Source organism: Hylobates moloch, unplaced genomic scaffold, assembly GCF_009828535.3.
Source record: "Hylobates moloch isolate HMO894 unplaced genomic scaffold, HMol_V3 SCAFFOLD_9, whole genome shotgun sequence".
In the NCBI taxonomy this organism is placed as follows: domain Eukaryota; kingdom Metazoa; phylum Chordata; class Mammalia; order Primates; family Hylobatidae; genus Hylobates; species Hylobates moloch.
The window spans coordinates 17429366-17443264 of NW_026652284.1; the positions used below are offsets into that span (position 1 = coordinate 17429366).

The 13899-nt window shown below is 42.2% G+C and overlaps 1 protein-coding gene and 1 long non-coding RNA gene across 10 annotated transcripts in view; one reads left to right on the forward strand and one right to left on the reverse strand.

Annotated features, from left to right (window-relative positions):
• The window catches only part of LOC116812999 (uncharacterized), a 30407-nt gene extending 22762 nt beyond the window's left edge, over positions 1 to 7645 (reverse strand). Inside the window, exon 1 of the long non-coding RNA XR_004370863.2 lies at positions 7434 to 7645. This is a non-coding gene — a long non-coding RNA (uncharacterized LOC116812999). The remainder of the gene's footprint in view (positions 1 to 7433) is intronic.
• A 45-nt stretch (positions 7646 to 7690) lies between these two features.
• UBR4 (ubiquitin protein ligase E3 component n-recognin 4) overlaps positions 7691 to 13899 on the forward strand; it is a 146166-nt gene continuing 139957 nt past the window's right edge. For all 9 annotated transcript variants that reach the window (XM_032759101.2, XM_032759105.2, XM_032759109.2 and 6 more), the window contains exon 1: positions 7691 to 7921. In XM_032759101.2, the coding sequence (XP_032614992.1) occupies positions 7746 to 7921 (176 nt within the window). In that variant the 5' untranslated portion in view covers positions 7691 to 7745. The remainder of the gene's footprint in view (positions 7922 to 13899) is intronic.

Consider the following 13899-nt stretch of genomic DNA (forward strand, 5'->3'; position numbering starts at 1 on the left):
CAGTGAAGACATGGAGTAAGTGTATTTTATTTTAGTAAGGAAACATGTCAGTTTAATCATGTATGGGTTGGTCAGGTTATCTAAAAATTTGTCATCTTTCTGTGGTCATATGCTGATGGTAGATTATGGCAGAGAAGGAAGAGGAAATGACAACCATTTTATTAATTGTCAATTTGATATTGAGTGACTGAATGTCTAAGAATCTCCAGAAAAAAACAGGCTTCTATCATCCTCACCCAAGGCATATTTTAATATAACCTGGGAGAAGAGAGTAAGTACAAGTTAAAAAAATTCTGCCCTAGTTTTGAGAAAGCCTGGCTGGAATTCTGACTGTCTTACATACATATGTGCAAGGTTAGCCTGCAAGATTCTAGTTTTTATTTACCAGTGTGTCAGAATCTGAAAGAAGCTACTGGGAGGGAAGTTATTTGTCCTTTAGTAAAATTCTCTGTATTTCATCTGTAATCAAAGTTACCTCAAAGCAGGTGCTTTTTTTTTTTTTTTTTTTGAGACAATCTCTCTCTGTCGCCCAGGCTGGAGTGCAGTGGCATGATCTTGGCTCACTGCAACCTCCACCTCACAAGCAGCTGGGACTATAGGCATGTGCCACCGCGCTCGGCTAATTTTTTGTATTTTTAGTAGAGACGGGGTTTCACTGTGTTGGCCAGGCTGGTCTCAAACTCCTGGCTTCAAGTGATCTGCTGGCCTTGGCCTCCCAAAGTGCTGGGATTACAGGTGTGAGCCACTGCACCTGGCCCAGTGCTTAGTTAATGCTAATGCCATAGTCCAATTTAAATCTTTTCTTAGTTCTCAACTTTCCTTAATCTTAAAACAGCATTTGGTTCTGAGCAGCTATGCTCAGTCTCCACCAATGGATGCTGAGACTATGTTTCCTCTCTCAATTCTCTGATCTGTTTGCTTTCTTGTCATTCCTTGTTTTTTTGTGTATTCCTTGACTTACCTCTTCTGTCTTCATTAATTAGGTTAATTCTGGGGCCCCTACAGTGTTTCACTTAAAAAGATTTGGCTGGGCATGATGGCTCATGCCTATAATCCCAGCACTTTGGGAGGCCATAGTGGAGGATCTCTTGAGCCCAGGAGTTCCAGACCAGCCTGGGCCACATAGCAAGACCCTATCTACAAAAAATAAAAAAAAAATTAGCCGGGCCTGGTGGTATGTGCCTGTGGTCCTAGATACTCAGGAGCCTGGGAGGTCGGGGCTGCAGTGAGCCATGAACATGCTACTGCACTCCAGCCTGGGCAACAGAGTGAGACCCTGTCTCAAAAACAAAAACTAATTTGTTTCAGTATTCATTAATTACGTATATGCGCACTGGTAATCTAGTGTTTGTTCTTGTATACAATGTTTTCTTAAATGAGATGATGCTATTTAATTCTGTTACTTGTTTTTTCAACTAATGGATCTTTTAAAGTTTTTTATTTAATTTTTTTGTGGGTACATAGTAGGTATATATACTTATAGGGTACATGAGATATTTTGATAAAGGCTCAACTACTGCATCTTGAATATCATGTATTCATAAAGATGACTGAAATAGTTTCTGGAACAAAGTCTGATAGAAAAAATAATTCCTAATTTAAGTGTTAGAGACTTTAATGTAAGCTACCTAATCTGAACTAGTTTCATTATTTGTATGTGGGTACAAGTTATGTGCTCTGTAAGGCATCTTTCAATTTGAAAATTTCATAATTGTAATTTCACTGCCTTTATAAATTGCTTTTTTTTTTTTTGGAGGCAGGGTCTCTGTCACCCAGGCTGGAGAGCAGTGGCGCAGTCATAGCTCACTGCAGCCTTGAACACCTGGGCTCAAGTTAGCCTCCCTCCTTAGCCTCCCGAAGTGCTGGGATTACAGGCATGAGCTACTGCACCTGGCCCATAAATTGCTATACTTTTAAAGAGCCTATTACACAAGGTATCATCAGAATCAACAGACTCATTTCCTGATTCCTAATTATTTAAAATTTTGCTTTTAGGCGAGGCATGGTGGCTCATGCCTATAATCCCAGCACTTTGGGAGGCCAAGGCAGGCAGATCATTTGAGGTCAGGAGTTCAAGACCAGTCTGGCCAACATGGTGAAACCTAAAACCCCATCTCTACCAAATAAAATTAAAAAAAAAAATTAGCCAGGTGTGGTGGTGCATGCCTATAATCCCAGCTACTCGGGAGGCTGAGGCAGGAGAATCACTTGAACCTGGGAGGCAAAGATTGCAGTAAGCCGAGATCATGCTCTGCACTCCAGCCTGGGCGACACAGTGAGACCCTGTCTCAAAAATCAGCAAATAAAAAAGTTGCTTTTAAATCATGAAACTATTCTGTTTTCTTTACTTGGAATGTTTTCTTCCCTGCTTAAAATCTGGCTTGTCTCCAATCTGAACTCCTCCATAAAGTCTTCCCTATTGGTTTCAGCTACTCAGGACCTTCAACCATCCTGGCTGCTCACCACGTAACTTCCTGAGTGATATACCACACCCCTTTATTATTTCAGATATTGTGTCTCAGGGACCATTTTCTGAATTCCCTATTGTCCCAGACATGAAGTTGCTCCTTGACAAATAGTTCCCCAAATGCTGTACCTTCTCCAGAACACTTAGGAACTTTGTCCCTAGTTTCCCAAATTTCTAAGACTTCGGTGACTTACTAAGGGATTTTTTTCTTTTTTTTTTTTTTTTTGAGACAGAGTCTCATTCTGTCTCCCATGCTGGAGTGCAGTGGCTTGATCTCGACTCACTGCAGTTTCCACCTCCCGGGTTCAAGAAATCCTCCTGCCTCAGCCTTCCGAGTAGCTGGGACTCCAGGAGTGTGCCACCACGGCTGACTAATTTTTGTATTTTTAGTAAAGCCAAGGTTTCACCATGTTGGCCAGGCTGTCTCGAACTCCTGACTTCAGCTGATCTGCCTGTCCGGCCTCCCAAAGTGCTGGGATTACAGGCGTGAGCCACCGTGCCTGGCCCCAATAATTCTTTTTTTTTTTTTTTTTTTTTTTTTTGAGTCTTGCTCTGTCGCCCAGGCTAGAGTGCAGTGGCGCAATCTCGGCTCACCACAACCTCTTCCTCCCCGGTTCAAGCGATTCTTCTGCCTCAGCCTCCCAAGTAGCTGGGGCTACAGGCGTGTGCCGCCACGCCTGGCTAATTTTTGTATATTTATGGAAATGCCAAGAGATAGTTCAGTCTGCCTCTCTGGCATGCCATGGACACCAGGTCTGACAAACTCTTTTACTCCTTAAAACAAATTCTCACCTGATCAATATGGGGAAATAAGCTGCATGGTACCATAATTTCTATTCTAAAAGGGAAAAGTATCTCTTTGGTATTGCTTTGGAAAACATTATTCTTTATAACTATCTTACTATTTAAAAATTGACAATTATCCTTCCATAATTAAAACAGGTAGACAACATCCTGTGCCCTTTCATTTTTTGTAAAATGTAACCTGAAACTATTCAGCATTCTTGAAGCAACCTTTCAATAATGGAGATAGTGGTGCTTCATATGTATCAGCTGTTTTGATTTTGTGGCTAAGTTCTTTATTTTAAAAAGACTATGTAAGTTAAAAACATTTTTTAACAATGTCCCCAAATTAAGATGAGCGTCCCCCTCAAAACCTCCCCCACCATGTTTCCCAGAAGTCACCACTGAACAATTTGGTATCTCTTCAGGTAATATAATCTTCTGCAGCTTGGTTTTATCACTTAATCTATTGTGGAGAGCGCCTGTGTGAGAGGTAATGGATCTACACCAGTTTTAGTGGTCACATGGTTGAAATTCTTAAGTGCTGTTCCATTAGAGATTTTTATGAGACTGAATACTCTTTCGGGGAAGTCTAATATTTAGGCCACCTTTCCAGTAAGAAATTTATAACATAAAGGTTGTGTATACACCCACCTTCCCATTTTTTTTTAGGAATCAGAGTCTGAAGTTAGTTGAGACTGACCAACGAAGAAGCCTGTTTTCCACCAGCACTAAGGCTTTTATATATTTCTGATCCATGATACTGAGGTGACTTTTCCAGGATAGAGACTAAGAACATTTAGGAAGGTGTGTTTGTAACATAGTCAAAGGTTTATATTGAAGCACCCTCTTCTCTGTCCCCTAATGTGCAATCTGAATGAATGAAAGTCAAGAAAGCAAACTAAAACCATAATTAAAAGGCACAATTACTCATACAGACTCCATTATACTTCATGGTTTGTTCACATCATGGCTTTGATGATATCATATATCCCATGTGCTGTGATAAAATAAGAACTCGACTAGATCAATCAACCAGAGGCCAGTTTATTGATGATAATGAATGAAGACTGCAATTGCAAAGAGGGCTAAAATACTCATGCTGCTGGAATATATATCCGCTCCTATAAAAAAGGTGATATAAGTTAAAATGCTGTTATAAGTTTGCTTGGTTGTTACGGAGTTAGGAGATGTGATATCTTACTCATGCTTTTTACTATAGGCACATAGCTTCCAAGGAGACCAGAACAGTCCCTCTCTGCGCACTGACTCCCCATGTCCCCACCCCTAACAGTGCTAAAGGATATACACAGTGTAATCATTTGGCTCCACTTTTCCCAGAGTTTACATGTAAACTACATTCCTTCTGTTAAGTATCTGGCATACAGTAGGCTCTCTCTGTCATCATACTCTGTACCTAATTATAAAGCAAATGGATGATAAAGTATTTATAAACTGTTTTGACTTTTGACAACACAATTTCAGACTTACAGAAAAGTTGCAATAGTACAAATAATTCCCAGATCCCCTCTACCCAGATCCCCCAAAGGTTAACATTTTACCACATTTGATTTATCCTTCTCCTTCTGTCTGTCTGTCTCTCTGGCTCTCAATCTGATAGGTCAAAACTTTTGAGAGTGTAAATCTTAAAGTGACATTGTATTCTAGTCCCTCCACAGTTAGCAAAATTGTTTCTTTTTCGCTCTTAAAGCAAGAAGGCTGCAATAAGCATTTTCTTTTTCCTTTTAAGTTCATACCAGGTGAATTGTTCAGTATCATGGGAAAAATAATACTTGTGGGTTACAAATAATGTCTCATAATTCTAAATTGAATTAGGCTTCTAATTTAATTCCTTGTATTCTTGGTAATTTGAAAACTAACTCTGTTGTGAATTACCAAAAAGGAGCTGCTCTCCATTTGCAGTTTTCAGTATTGCAGTAGGAGTTTCAACAAAATATGCACTGATTACTTGTTCTTGTAACTTTGTAAAAGCTTGAGAACAGATTGACATCTGTTGGCTCCTAGGGGGTAACAGCTAAGGTTTATTCATTTACTTGTTTCTAGAAACACTGTATCTATTAGGATTTATTCCAAGCAACTCTGTATTAGATGGCTTAAAAAAAAAAAAAAAAAAAGAGATGTGCTGTCTATTGCTTTTGAAGCTCCTGTAGTGAGGCACACTGACCTCATTTGTTTTTAGATTGCCGTACAATTTACAACCACCAAAGTGTGCAAATCATAAGTACAAATCATGGCTCAGTGACTACTGTGTGTGTATATCCATGTAAGCAAAACTGTGTCAAGGTATAGAACTTTTCCAGCTCCCAGCAGGCCTCCTCATCACTACCTCTACACAAATCTTTAAACCATACCATTCATCAATGTCTGCCATTTTTACTTCATTGAATTCCCTGTAACATGACTGTATCATATCTTTTATCGTTTTAAATTTCAGTTCCTTGGTAGACACTTGGGATTAGAATGGAACTAGTATTTTAAGTCCTTCAGTTAATTCATAAAAGTTATTTATTGTTTTTTAGTTTCTATCTTATTCTCTGGACCAGAATATTAGAAGCTTGTGTTTCATCTAGAAGTCTTTTATTAGTCTGTTTCTTTTGTCATCTAAATTTATAACATAGATGCCATTCCAAATCTTTGTGGCAACACAAGACCAAACCTCCAGTACTGAAATAAATGTGGCATTTATAAAGGAAGTTCTTTATCTGGAGTGCTCTCTCCAAATCTATTAACCAGAAATATAAAGTATATAATAAATAATTTAAGTACAGGTGAAAATCTCCCTGTGATAGTTTGCATTTGCCTTTTATTCTCTTGGAGAGGGAAGGGAGGACAGCAGATACATTTGATCTTTTATTTCCTGAAATTTCTCCAAGACAGCCTTTGCAGATTAATTTTGTCCTTTGGTTAAAATAAAATTCATGTCCCAAAGCCATTATAAAATTCTGGGTCTCCAGCCTTTCCTTAGGGCTCTGGTTCAGTATCTTGAAATACTGCAATATTTATAGTGTTATGGAAAGTTCTTTTTCATTTCTGATGTTTTTATGTTTAAGAAACTTGCTGTTATTATTATCCTCTGGTAAGTAGACACTGAAGGAAAACTCGGTCTGCTGTCATCAAAGCCACATTTTCCTCCAAGACCGTCTTTGACTTGACTGAATTTTATTTTGAATGTAAAGATGCAGGCTGGGCGCAGTGGATCAAGCCTGTAATCCCAGCACTTTGGGAGTCCAAGGTGGGAGGAACCTAGGACTTAGCAGCTTGGGCTACGTAGGGAGACCTGTCTCTTAAAAACAAACAAACAAACAAAAATAAGAGTGGTGGCCTGCACCTGTATCGTCTCAGCTACTGGAGAGGCTGAGGCTTGAGCCAGGGAGGTAGAGGCTGCAGCCAGCTGCAACTCTGCCACTGCACTCCAGCCTGGGCTATTGGGCGCCAGAGCAAGATCCTGTCTCAAAAAAGGTAAAGTATGTCATATCTTAATAAAAGTGCAGATTAATCACTAGGTACCAATTCATTTATCAGTGTTACACACCAAGAACAAAAGCTCTTCCTAAACTTGGGGGAGAATTTCAGGGCTTTAGGAATTTGAAACCGTCTTCACAGTTCCTTCCAAGTCTTATTCAGGCCGGCTGTAGGCCACAGGCCTAGAGCTTGAAGCCGTCCACCAATATCTCACACATAGGACTGTTCTTAATGCACGAATACCTTTCCTCGAGCAAACTGCTTTTCCCTCTTAGATCTTGTAGCCAGATCACTTTACCGGCAAAAGTCTCAGACATCTCCTGTGAATAAAAGCTTACATTCTTTGCTTGCCAGTAGAAAAAAGGGGAACACGTAACCATACGTGGCAAACTGCAAAGAGGGATGCATTGTACGAGCCGGTCAGATTGTTAATGAAGGCAATCCAAACGAGATTTGAGTGCGAAGGGAATATGGATCAGTGATTAAAAGGTGGTGTGAGAGGGAGAAAGCTTTGTAAGCTATGGCGTGCTTTAGTATTACTATTGGGGGGATCTAGGCAGGGGAAGAAGCAGGTGAAAGCGTTTTAGGCTTCGGCCTCCTCTTGTCCTTAGCTGTCCCAGGTCAGGGCCATTCTATTCGCCGAGGCGTAGTCAACTCTGCTGCCCTAGACTTGCCCACTGAACCCATGCCCCAAACTCACCTTTCCCCGCTGCCCGGAAGCCAAGTCGCTACCACCTGCTTGAGCAACTCCCACCGCGCAGGCTCAGAAGTTAACGCTCTCCTGCCTTTCCCAGCTGCGCTACCTTCTGAGCAGGCGCAGCGTCTCCAATCAGTTCCCTTGCAGCGGCTCGACCCCGGTGAGAGCAAAGGCCGCTCCGCGCATTGCGTTTTTGACCCATGACGGCGGCGCGCAGTCTGACGCGACAGATTGCGTCACTTCCGCCCCCCTCCCGGGAGGCGGCGCTGGGCCGGTGGCAAGCCCCCAGAGGGAGCCGCAGTAGTACGACGGAAGATGGCGACGAGCGGCGGCGAAGAGGCGGCGGCAGCGGCTCCGGCGCCCGGGACCCCGGCAACGGGGGCGGACACGACCCCGGGCTGGGAGGTGGCTGTGCGGCCCCTGCTGTCCGCGTCCTACTCCGCCTTCGAGATGAAGGAGTTGCCGCAGCTGGTGGCCTCAGTCATCGAGAGGTACCGGGCGGCGGTTCCGGCGGGCGACGCTGTTGGCGGGGGAGGGGATTTCGAGCCGGATCGTCTAAACCCGCTTTCCGGACCGCCCCCTGCCCCTTGGGGATCCCCGCCCCAGCCACGGCTTCGGGGTTCCGGGTCCCGGGAGACTAGGGCTTGCCTGGGTTTCCTTCCGCCAACCCATGTAAATCACCTCTACCTCAGTTTCCCCTCTCGAGCAAAACTTTAGCGGCCTCCCTTGCGGGAGGGCGTGGCTGGACACGGTTGAGAGTGACTTTGAGATGCATTCGCCCTCTTAAGGGAATGTTCACGGGGCCGCCCCTTGGGTCAAGTCACAGATGAGTTTGCATTTCTCGCCCGCACTCATCTCCCTAGCCTGGGCCGGAGCGGAGCCGTTCAGTATAATTTAATAACGGTCTCCCCGCGGTGCTGTATCAGTGGGGGCACCTGCTATTTCTGTGACTGAAGCCACTAGCTACATCGATGATCTCTTTTTACGTTGCACTCCTTGTGCATTCCTACTGTATCGGTCTTTGATTAAAAACATTTCAGTGTGTGAGTCTGAGAGATCATTTTCCCAGAGGATGTGTGGTGTGTGTGTTCTCTTGCTGCCTCCCATCCCCCTCGCATTAAAATATCATCATATTCTTATACAAACGGTACTATCTGTTGGTTTCCTTTTGTGTGTTTTTGTCTTTTTGCACAGCGATTCTTAGCTAGTGACAGTTATGTAGGTACAAAGATGGTGATCTCAGAGTGCCTGCCTTTTCCTGACATACTGTGCTCAGAGCAGTCTTTCATTAGTTTAATGGTAGACTTTTGCTTTTAAAGCCAGACTGACTTTCATTTTTCTAGCCATACCTCATTTCAGCAACTCTCTGCAATTGTTAACTGGGTCATTTTAGCTTCATGGTGACAAGGGTGTATCTAGATGCTATCCAGAGGTTAGAAATTGCTATTTGCTACTCAAAGGAGGCCCATGGTTTGACAAATTGTTTTTGTGCTTTTTCTTGTTGTTAGACTTGTAATCCTTTGGATGCAGAGTTTTTAACAAATTATAATAAAATAATGGTTGAGTTTGGTAACTTCACAGTCAGCTTTACAGATGGATTTTGCTATCTAATCATCAGGCCAGGAATGTTCTGAAGATGTAAACAGGTTTCAAATATACTACTTTCAAATTACGTAGCTGCTTTTTATTTTAAACATTTGGATTGGCAGTATTTTTCCTGACTCATACTCATGTTACGTAGAATCAGTAACGTTCCAGTCTTTTTAGAGCATTTGCTTTTATGTTTTTCTGGACATGAGCTGGATAGGTTATAAAATATTTGTTGACACCCTTCCATAAATCCTGTATTCTGGGGCCATGCCTTTAAAGCTGTAATACTTAAGGAACACCCTCCAACCAAATACATCACTAGGTTTGAGTTTTGCCATGTATGTGGTAGTGGTCTTTGCCATACCCTCTGTTTGTACAAATAAGAGTTGTATTTGTAGACATTAATAAGATCTCTCTTTATGGCTTAGAAAATAAGTCCAAACTGATGGGTCTTTGGTAATGCATTTATTGGAAGGCAAGATCTCTCTTTTTTTTTTTTTTTTTTTTTTTTTGAGACAGATTCTTGCTCCATCACCCAGGCTGGAATGCAGTGGCCATCTCAGCTCACTGCAAGCTCCACCTCCCGGGTTCACACCATTCTCCTGCCTCAGCCTCCCGAGTAGCTGGGACTACAGGTGCATGCCACCACGCCCAGCTAATATTTTGTATTTTAAGTAGAGACGAGGTTTCACCGTGTTAGCCAGAATGGTCTCGATCTCCTGACCTTGTGATCCACCCGCCTTGGCCTCCCAAAGTGCTGGGATTACAGGCATGAGCTACTGTGCCCAGCCGGAAGGCAAGATCTTTTAAGTCTTCTGGTTTTTGGAGCTCAGTTAGCTTTGAAAGCCTGTGTGTCCTCTGCAGGCTGTGTGAGAGGAGTATGATCTAAAGAAAAATTTCCAGAAGAAATACTTGGCTTACAAGTTCTTTATAGTGAGAACAGCTAAACGTATCAAGTGTTCAGTTTGTTATAAAGCAGGCATTGGCAAACGTCCCGTAAATGGCCAGATAGTAGATAATTTGGGGACTGTTCAACTCTGCCATCATTGTGTGAAAGCAGCCACACACCATACATAAATGAATGGGCATGGCTGTGTTTAAAATTGTATCTATGGGCACTGAAATTTGAATTTCATGTAATATTTACCTGTCACAAACTATTCTTTTGATTTTTTTTTTTTCAACCACTCTTAGCCATACAAAAACAGGTGACTTCCTGGATTTGGCCTGCAGGCCATAGTTTGCCAACCCCTAGCTTGGAGCACACAAATTATACCCTGCTATCATTATTCTGGTTTTCAAAAGTTTTATTTATTTATTTTTTGGAGACAGAGTCTTGCTCTGTCACCCAGGCTGGAGTGCAGTGGCACGATTTTACCTCACTGCAACCTACGCCTCCAAGGTTCAAGTGATTCTTGTGCCTCAGCCTCCCGAGTAGCTGGGATTATAGATGTGCACCACCAGACCCGGCTAATTTTTGTATTTGTAGTAGAGACGAGGTTTCACCATGCTGCCCAGGCTGGTCTTGAACTTCTGACCTCAGGTGATCTGCCTGCCTTGGCCTCCCAAAGTGCTGGGATTACAGGCGTGAGCCACTGCACCTGGCCCAAAGGTTTTATTTATTTGTCTTTCTAAAAAGTAAAGGTCTCAGAATTGTGGGAGTATGTCTTGCATAGGAAGTTATAGTACCAAATCAAAGCCAACACTGTAGATGCTTGAGGTGGGCCTTGTTTTCTAGCTAATCAGAGGTTGAGATGTCTAGGCTGCCACTTTAGTTCTGTGTTGCCACTTCCATCTTCTGCAGTTTCCTGGTTTCTTTCTCTTGTTAAACCTGCCATGTTTTTCTTCCTTGTCACCGGGGACCATCTGTTTTTCTGTTGCAGTCTACTACTCTCTGCTTCCTTTTTTGATATCCTGGCTCCATCATGCCAGCTCTTACTTTCTACCTGGTAGCCTGCTTAGCCATTGTATTTATCTCTTGACCATTGAGAATGATGACGTGCTCAAGACTTCTCAGTACACCACATTCTACCTTCTTTTATAGTTGAAATTGACCTTTTGAAGAAAAGGTAGATTAAACGTTCCTAGGTCTAACCGCTGTTTCTTAAGTTTGACTTTGCAACCAAACTGAAATAGAGGAGGAATCGATCAACATGGATGAGTTGGAAAGCATACTCTCAAGTCATTAGATGTTTTAAAAGAAAAAGATATCTGAATTTATTTAAAGGGAAGATTTTTCTCGATAGCATGTAGCTAGCTAGCATGTCTTTTAGTAGTAAAGGCTCCTAAAATATTTTTTCTTTTTTAAGAGATAGGGTTGGCTGGGCGCAGTGGCTCACGCCTGTAATCTCAGCACTTTGGGAGGCCAAGGCGGGCGGATCACCTGAGGTCAGGAGTTTGAGACCAGCCTGGCTAACATGGTGAAACCCTGTTTCTACTAAAAACACAAAAAATTAGCCGGGCGTGGTGGCGCGCCCCTGTAACGCCTATAATCCCAGCTACTCGGGAGGCTGAGGCAGGAGAATTGATTGAACCCGGGAGGCGAAAGTTACAGTGAGCTGAGATCGCACCATTGCTAGGGCAACAAGAGCAAAACTCCATCTAAAAAAAAAAAAAGAGAGACAGGGTCTCCCTCTGTTGGCTGGGCTGGAGTACAGTGGGACGATTATAGCTGACTGCAGCCTCAAACTCCTGGGCTCAAGGGATGCTCCTATTTCAGCCTCCTGAGTAGCTACAGTAGCTAGCTAGACTACAGGCTCCCACCACCAGGCCCAGCTTAAACTCTTTTTAACACTGTTACTTATTACATAGTATAAAGAACGTTTTAAACACACTGTTACTTTTCCAAGCCAGAAATGGAGCAGAACTAGCTCAATGAGCACATGCCGTCCATGGGATTAGTTAGTATAATCATTGCTGAATGTAGCCTTCTCTGTTAAGGTACAGATAATTCCTTTCTTAACTCTGTGCAAGATACGCTGGTGAGCATGGTTATCATTCGACAATTTGATTAACTCTTTGTAGACAAAAAGAAATATGCTCCTTCTCTCTGAGCCAATTCTTTCTGAGCTGACCTGGCCTTTTTAATGATAAACCTGTTCGAGGTTTGTGTTTCCAGATATTCGCTAGAATTTAGGGCAAAGAGACCTACTTTGGAAGGGGGAGACTGTTACAACATTTCCATTAGATAATGCACAGTCATTTCCTAAAAATCTTGAAAGGAAGAAAGGGATGCACTAATGCCCTGATCTTTTGAATTTGTAAGCAGTAGGATGCAAATTGATAATTGACCTGCAGGAAAAAAAAAAAAGCCCACCACCAAAAGATAGATTATGATCGTGAGATTAGTCTTTGTGACTACTGTTTCTATGTCTTAGTATCACATTAACCACAGATTTGTCAAGAGTATGAGGGAAGAATCTGAAAGACAGTTTTCAGTTCTTTAGTTAACATGCAGCAGATGATAGATAGAAAGATAGGAATAAACATAATGGATTCTATATATACTTGAGAGTACATGAAACTGATGAGGGGAAAGGAGCTTGTGGAATTTCTACCATTTAAAAAAAGATTGATAGTATGATATTGAAGAGGGAGAAGGGAGGTGAATCCTTAGTCTTTTATGATGCCCCTCCTCAGATTCCGTTTCTTCCTAAAAAGAGCTAGATTTTTCCAGACCTTGCCTGTTCTTTTTTCACTTACACATCAAATTGGATTTCTCTGACCTGTCTGTTTAGCTGCTGTTTCCCTTTGTACTCTGCATCACATTTATTTGGTATAGAGTATAAAAGCTTCAGATTCTCTGTCTATCCACAGTGTTTCAGGCTCAGCGGTGCTGTTGTTGCAGTTCATTAGGAGTGACAGGTGATTCAGGAAGATGCTTGACCAACCAGAGCAAAGACATACTTTCACCTCTATCTCTATTTTCCTTCCCGTGCTTTATATTTGCTTCCATTTCTTCATTCTTCTTCCTACTCAACTTTTTGTCCTTTGTTCCATTTTTCCATTTCTTATTCTCTGGTGTCTTGGTGTCTTAACATTTTCTCAGGGCATGAGGGTGAGGTTGGAAATTATGGCAGCACACCCCTATTAGCTGACTCATGCACACTGTTTCCTTAAAATCAAGAGATATGACAATGTCCATTACTTCTCTATTTCCTCTTCCAAGTCTTCAAAACCAATTTTTCCCAGGTTTATTCTTAGTTGCCCAGTGCACATTATAAGTAGAGCTGAAGACCATTCCATTTTTCCTCTGCCAATGTCTGTCTTTCCCCAAAATGCATTCTTCCTGTTTCTTTATTGGAATAAGGATGTTACGTGTTTCTAGGGGAGGAACTTGGGTTCATTAGATCACAATAGGATGACACTGAACCAGGCAATTAAATGAGTTTACTCCTATATATATATATTTATATATTTCATTATCAGAATGGGTATGAAAGCAATAGGCTAAGTCCGTCCTTTGGGTGGGCAGTATTTCTCTTAGATTTGGTAAACCTGTTCAGCTGGAAAAAGTGGGGATAAGCAGCTCTGAACTTTGGAAATAAATCAGGAAAGGTAAATAAACCCAGTAAAATAACATCAAATGACAGAGTGGGAAAGCCTTAGAAAAACGAATAAGAAAGTATAAGGGTGGGGCCAGGCGTGGAGGCTCATGCCTGTAATCCCAGCACTTTGGGAGGCAAAGGCGGTGGATCACGAGGTCAGGAGTTTAAGACCAGCCTGACCAACATGGTGAAACCCCATCTCTACTAAAAAAAATACAAAAATTAGCCAGGCGTGGTGGCACGCACCTGTAATCCCAGCTACTCGAGAGGCTGAGGCAGGAGAATCGCTTGAACCCAGGAGGTGGAGGTTGCAGTGAGCTGAAATCGTGCCA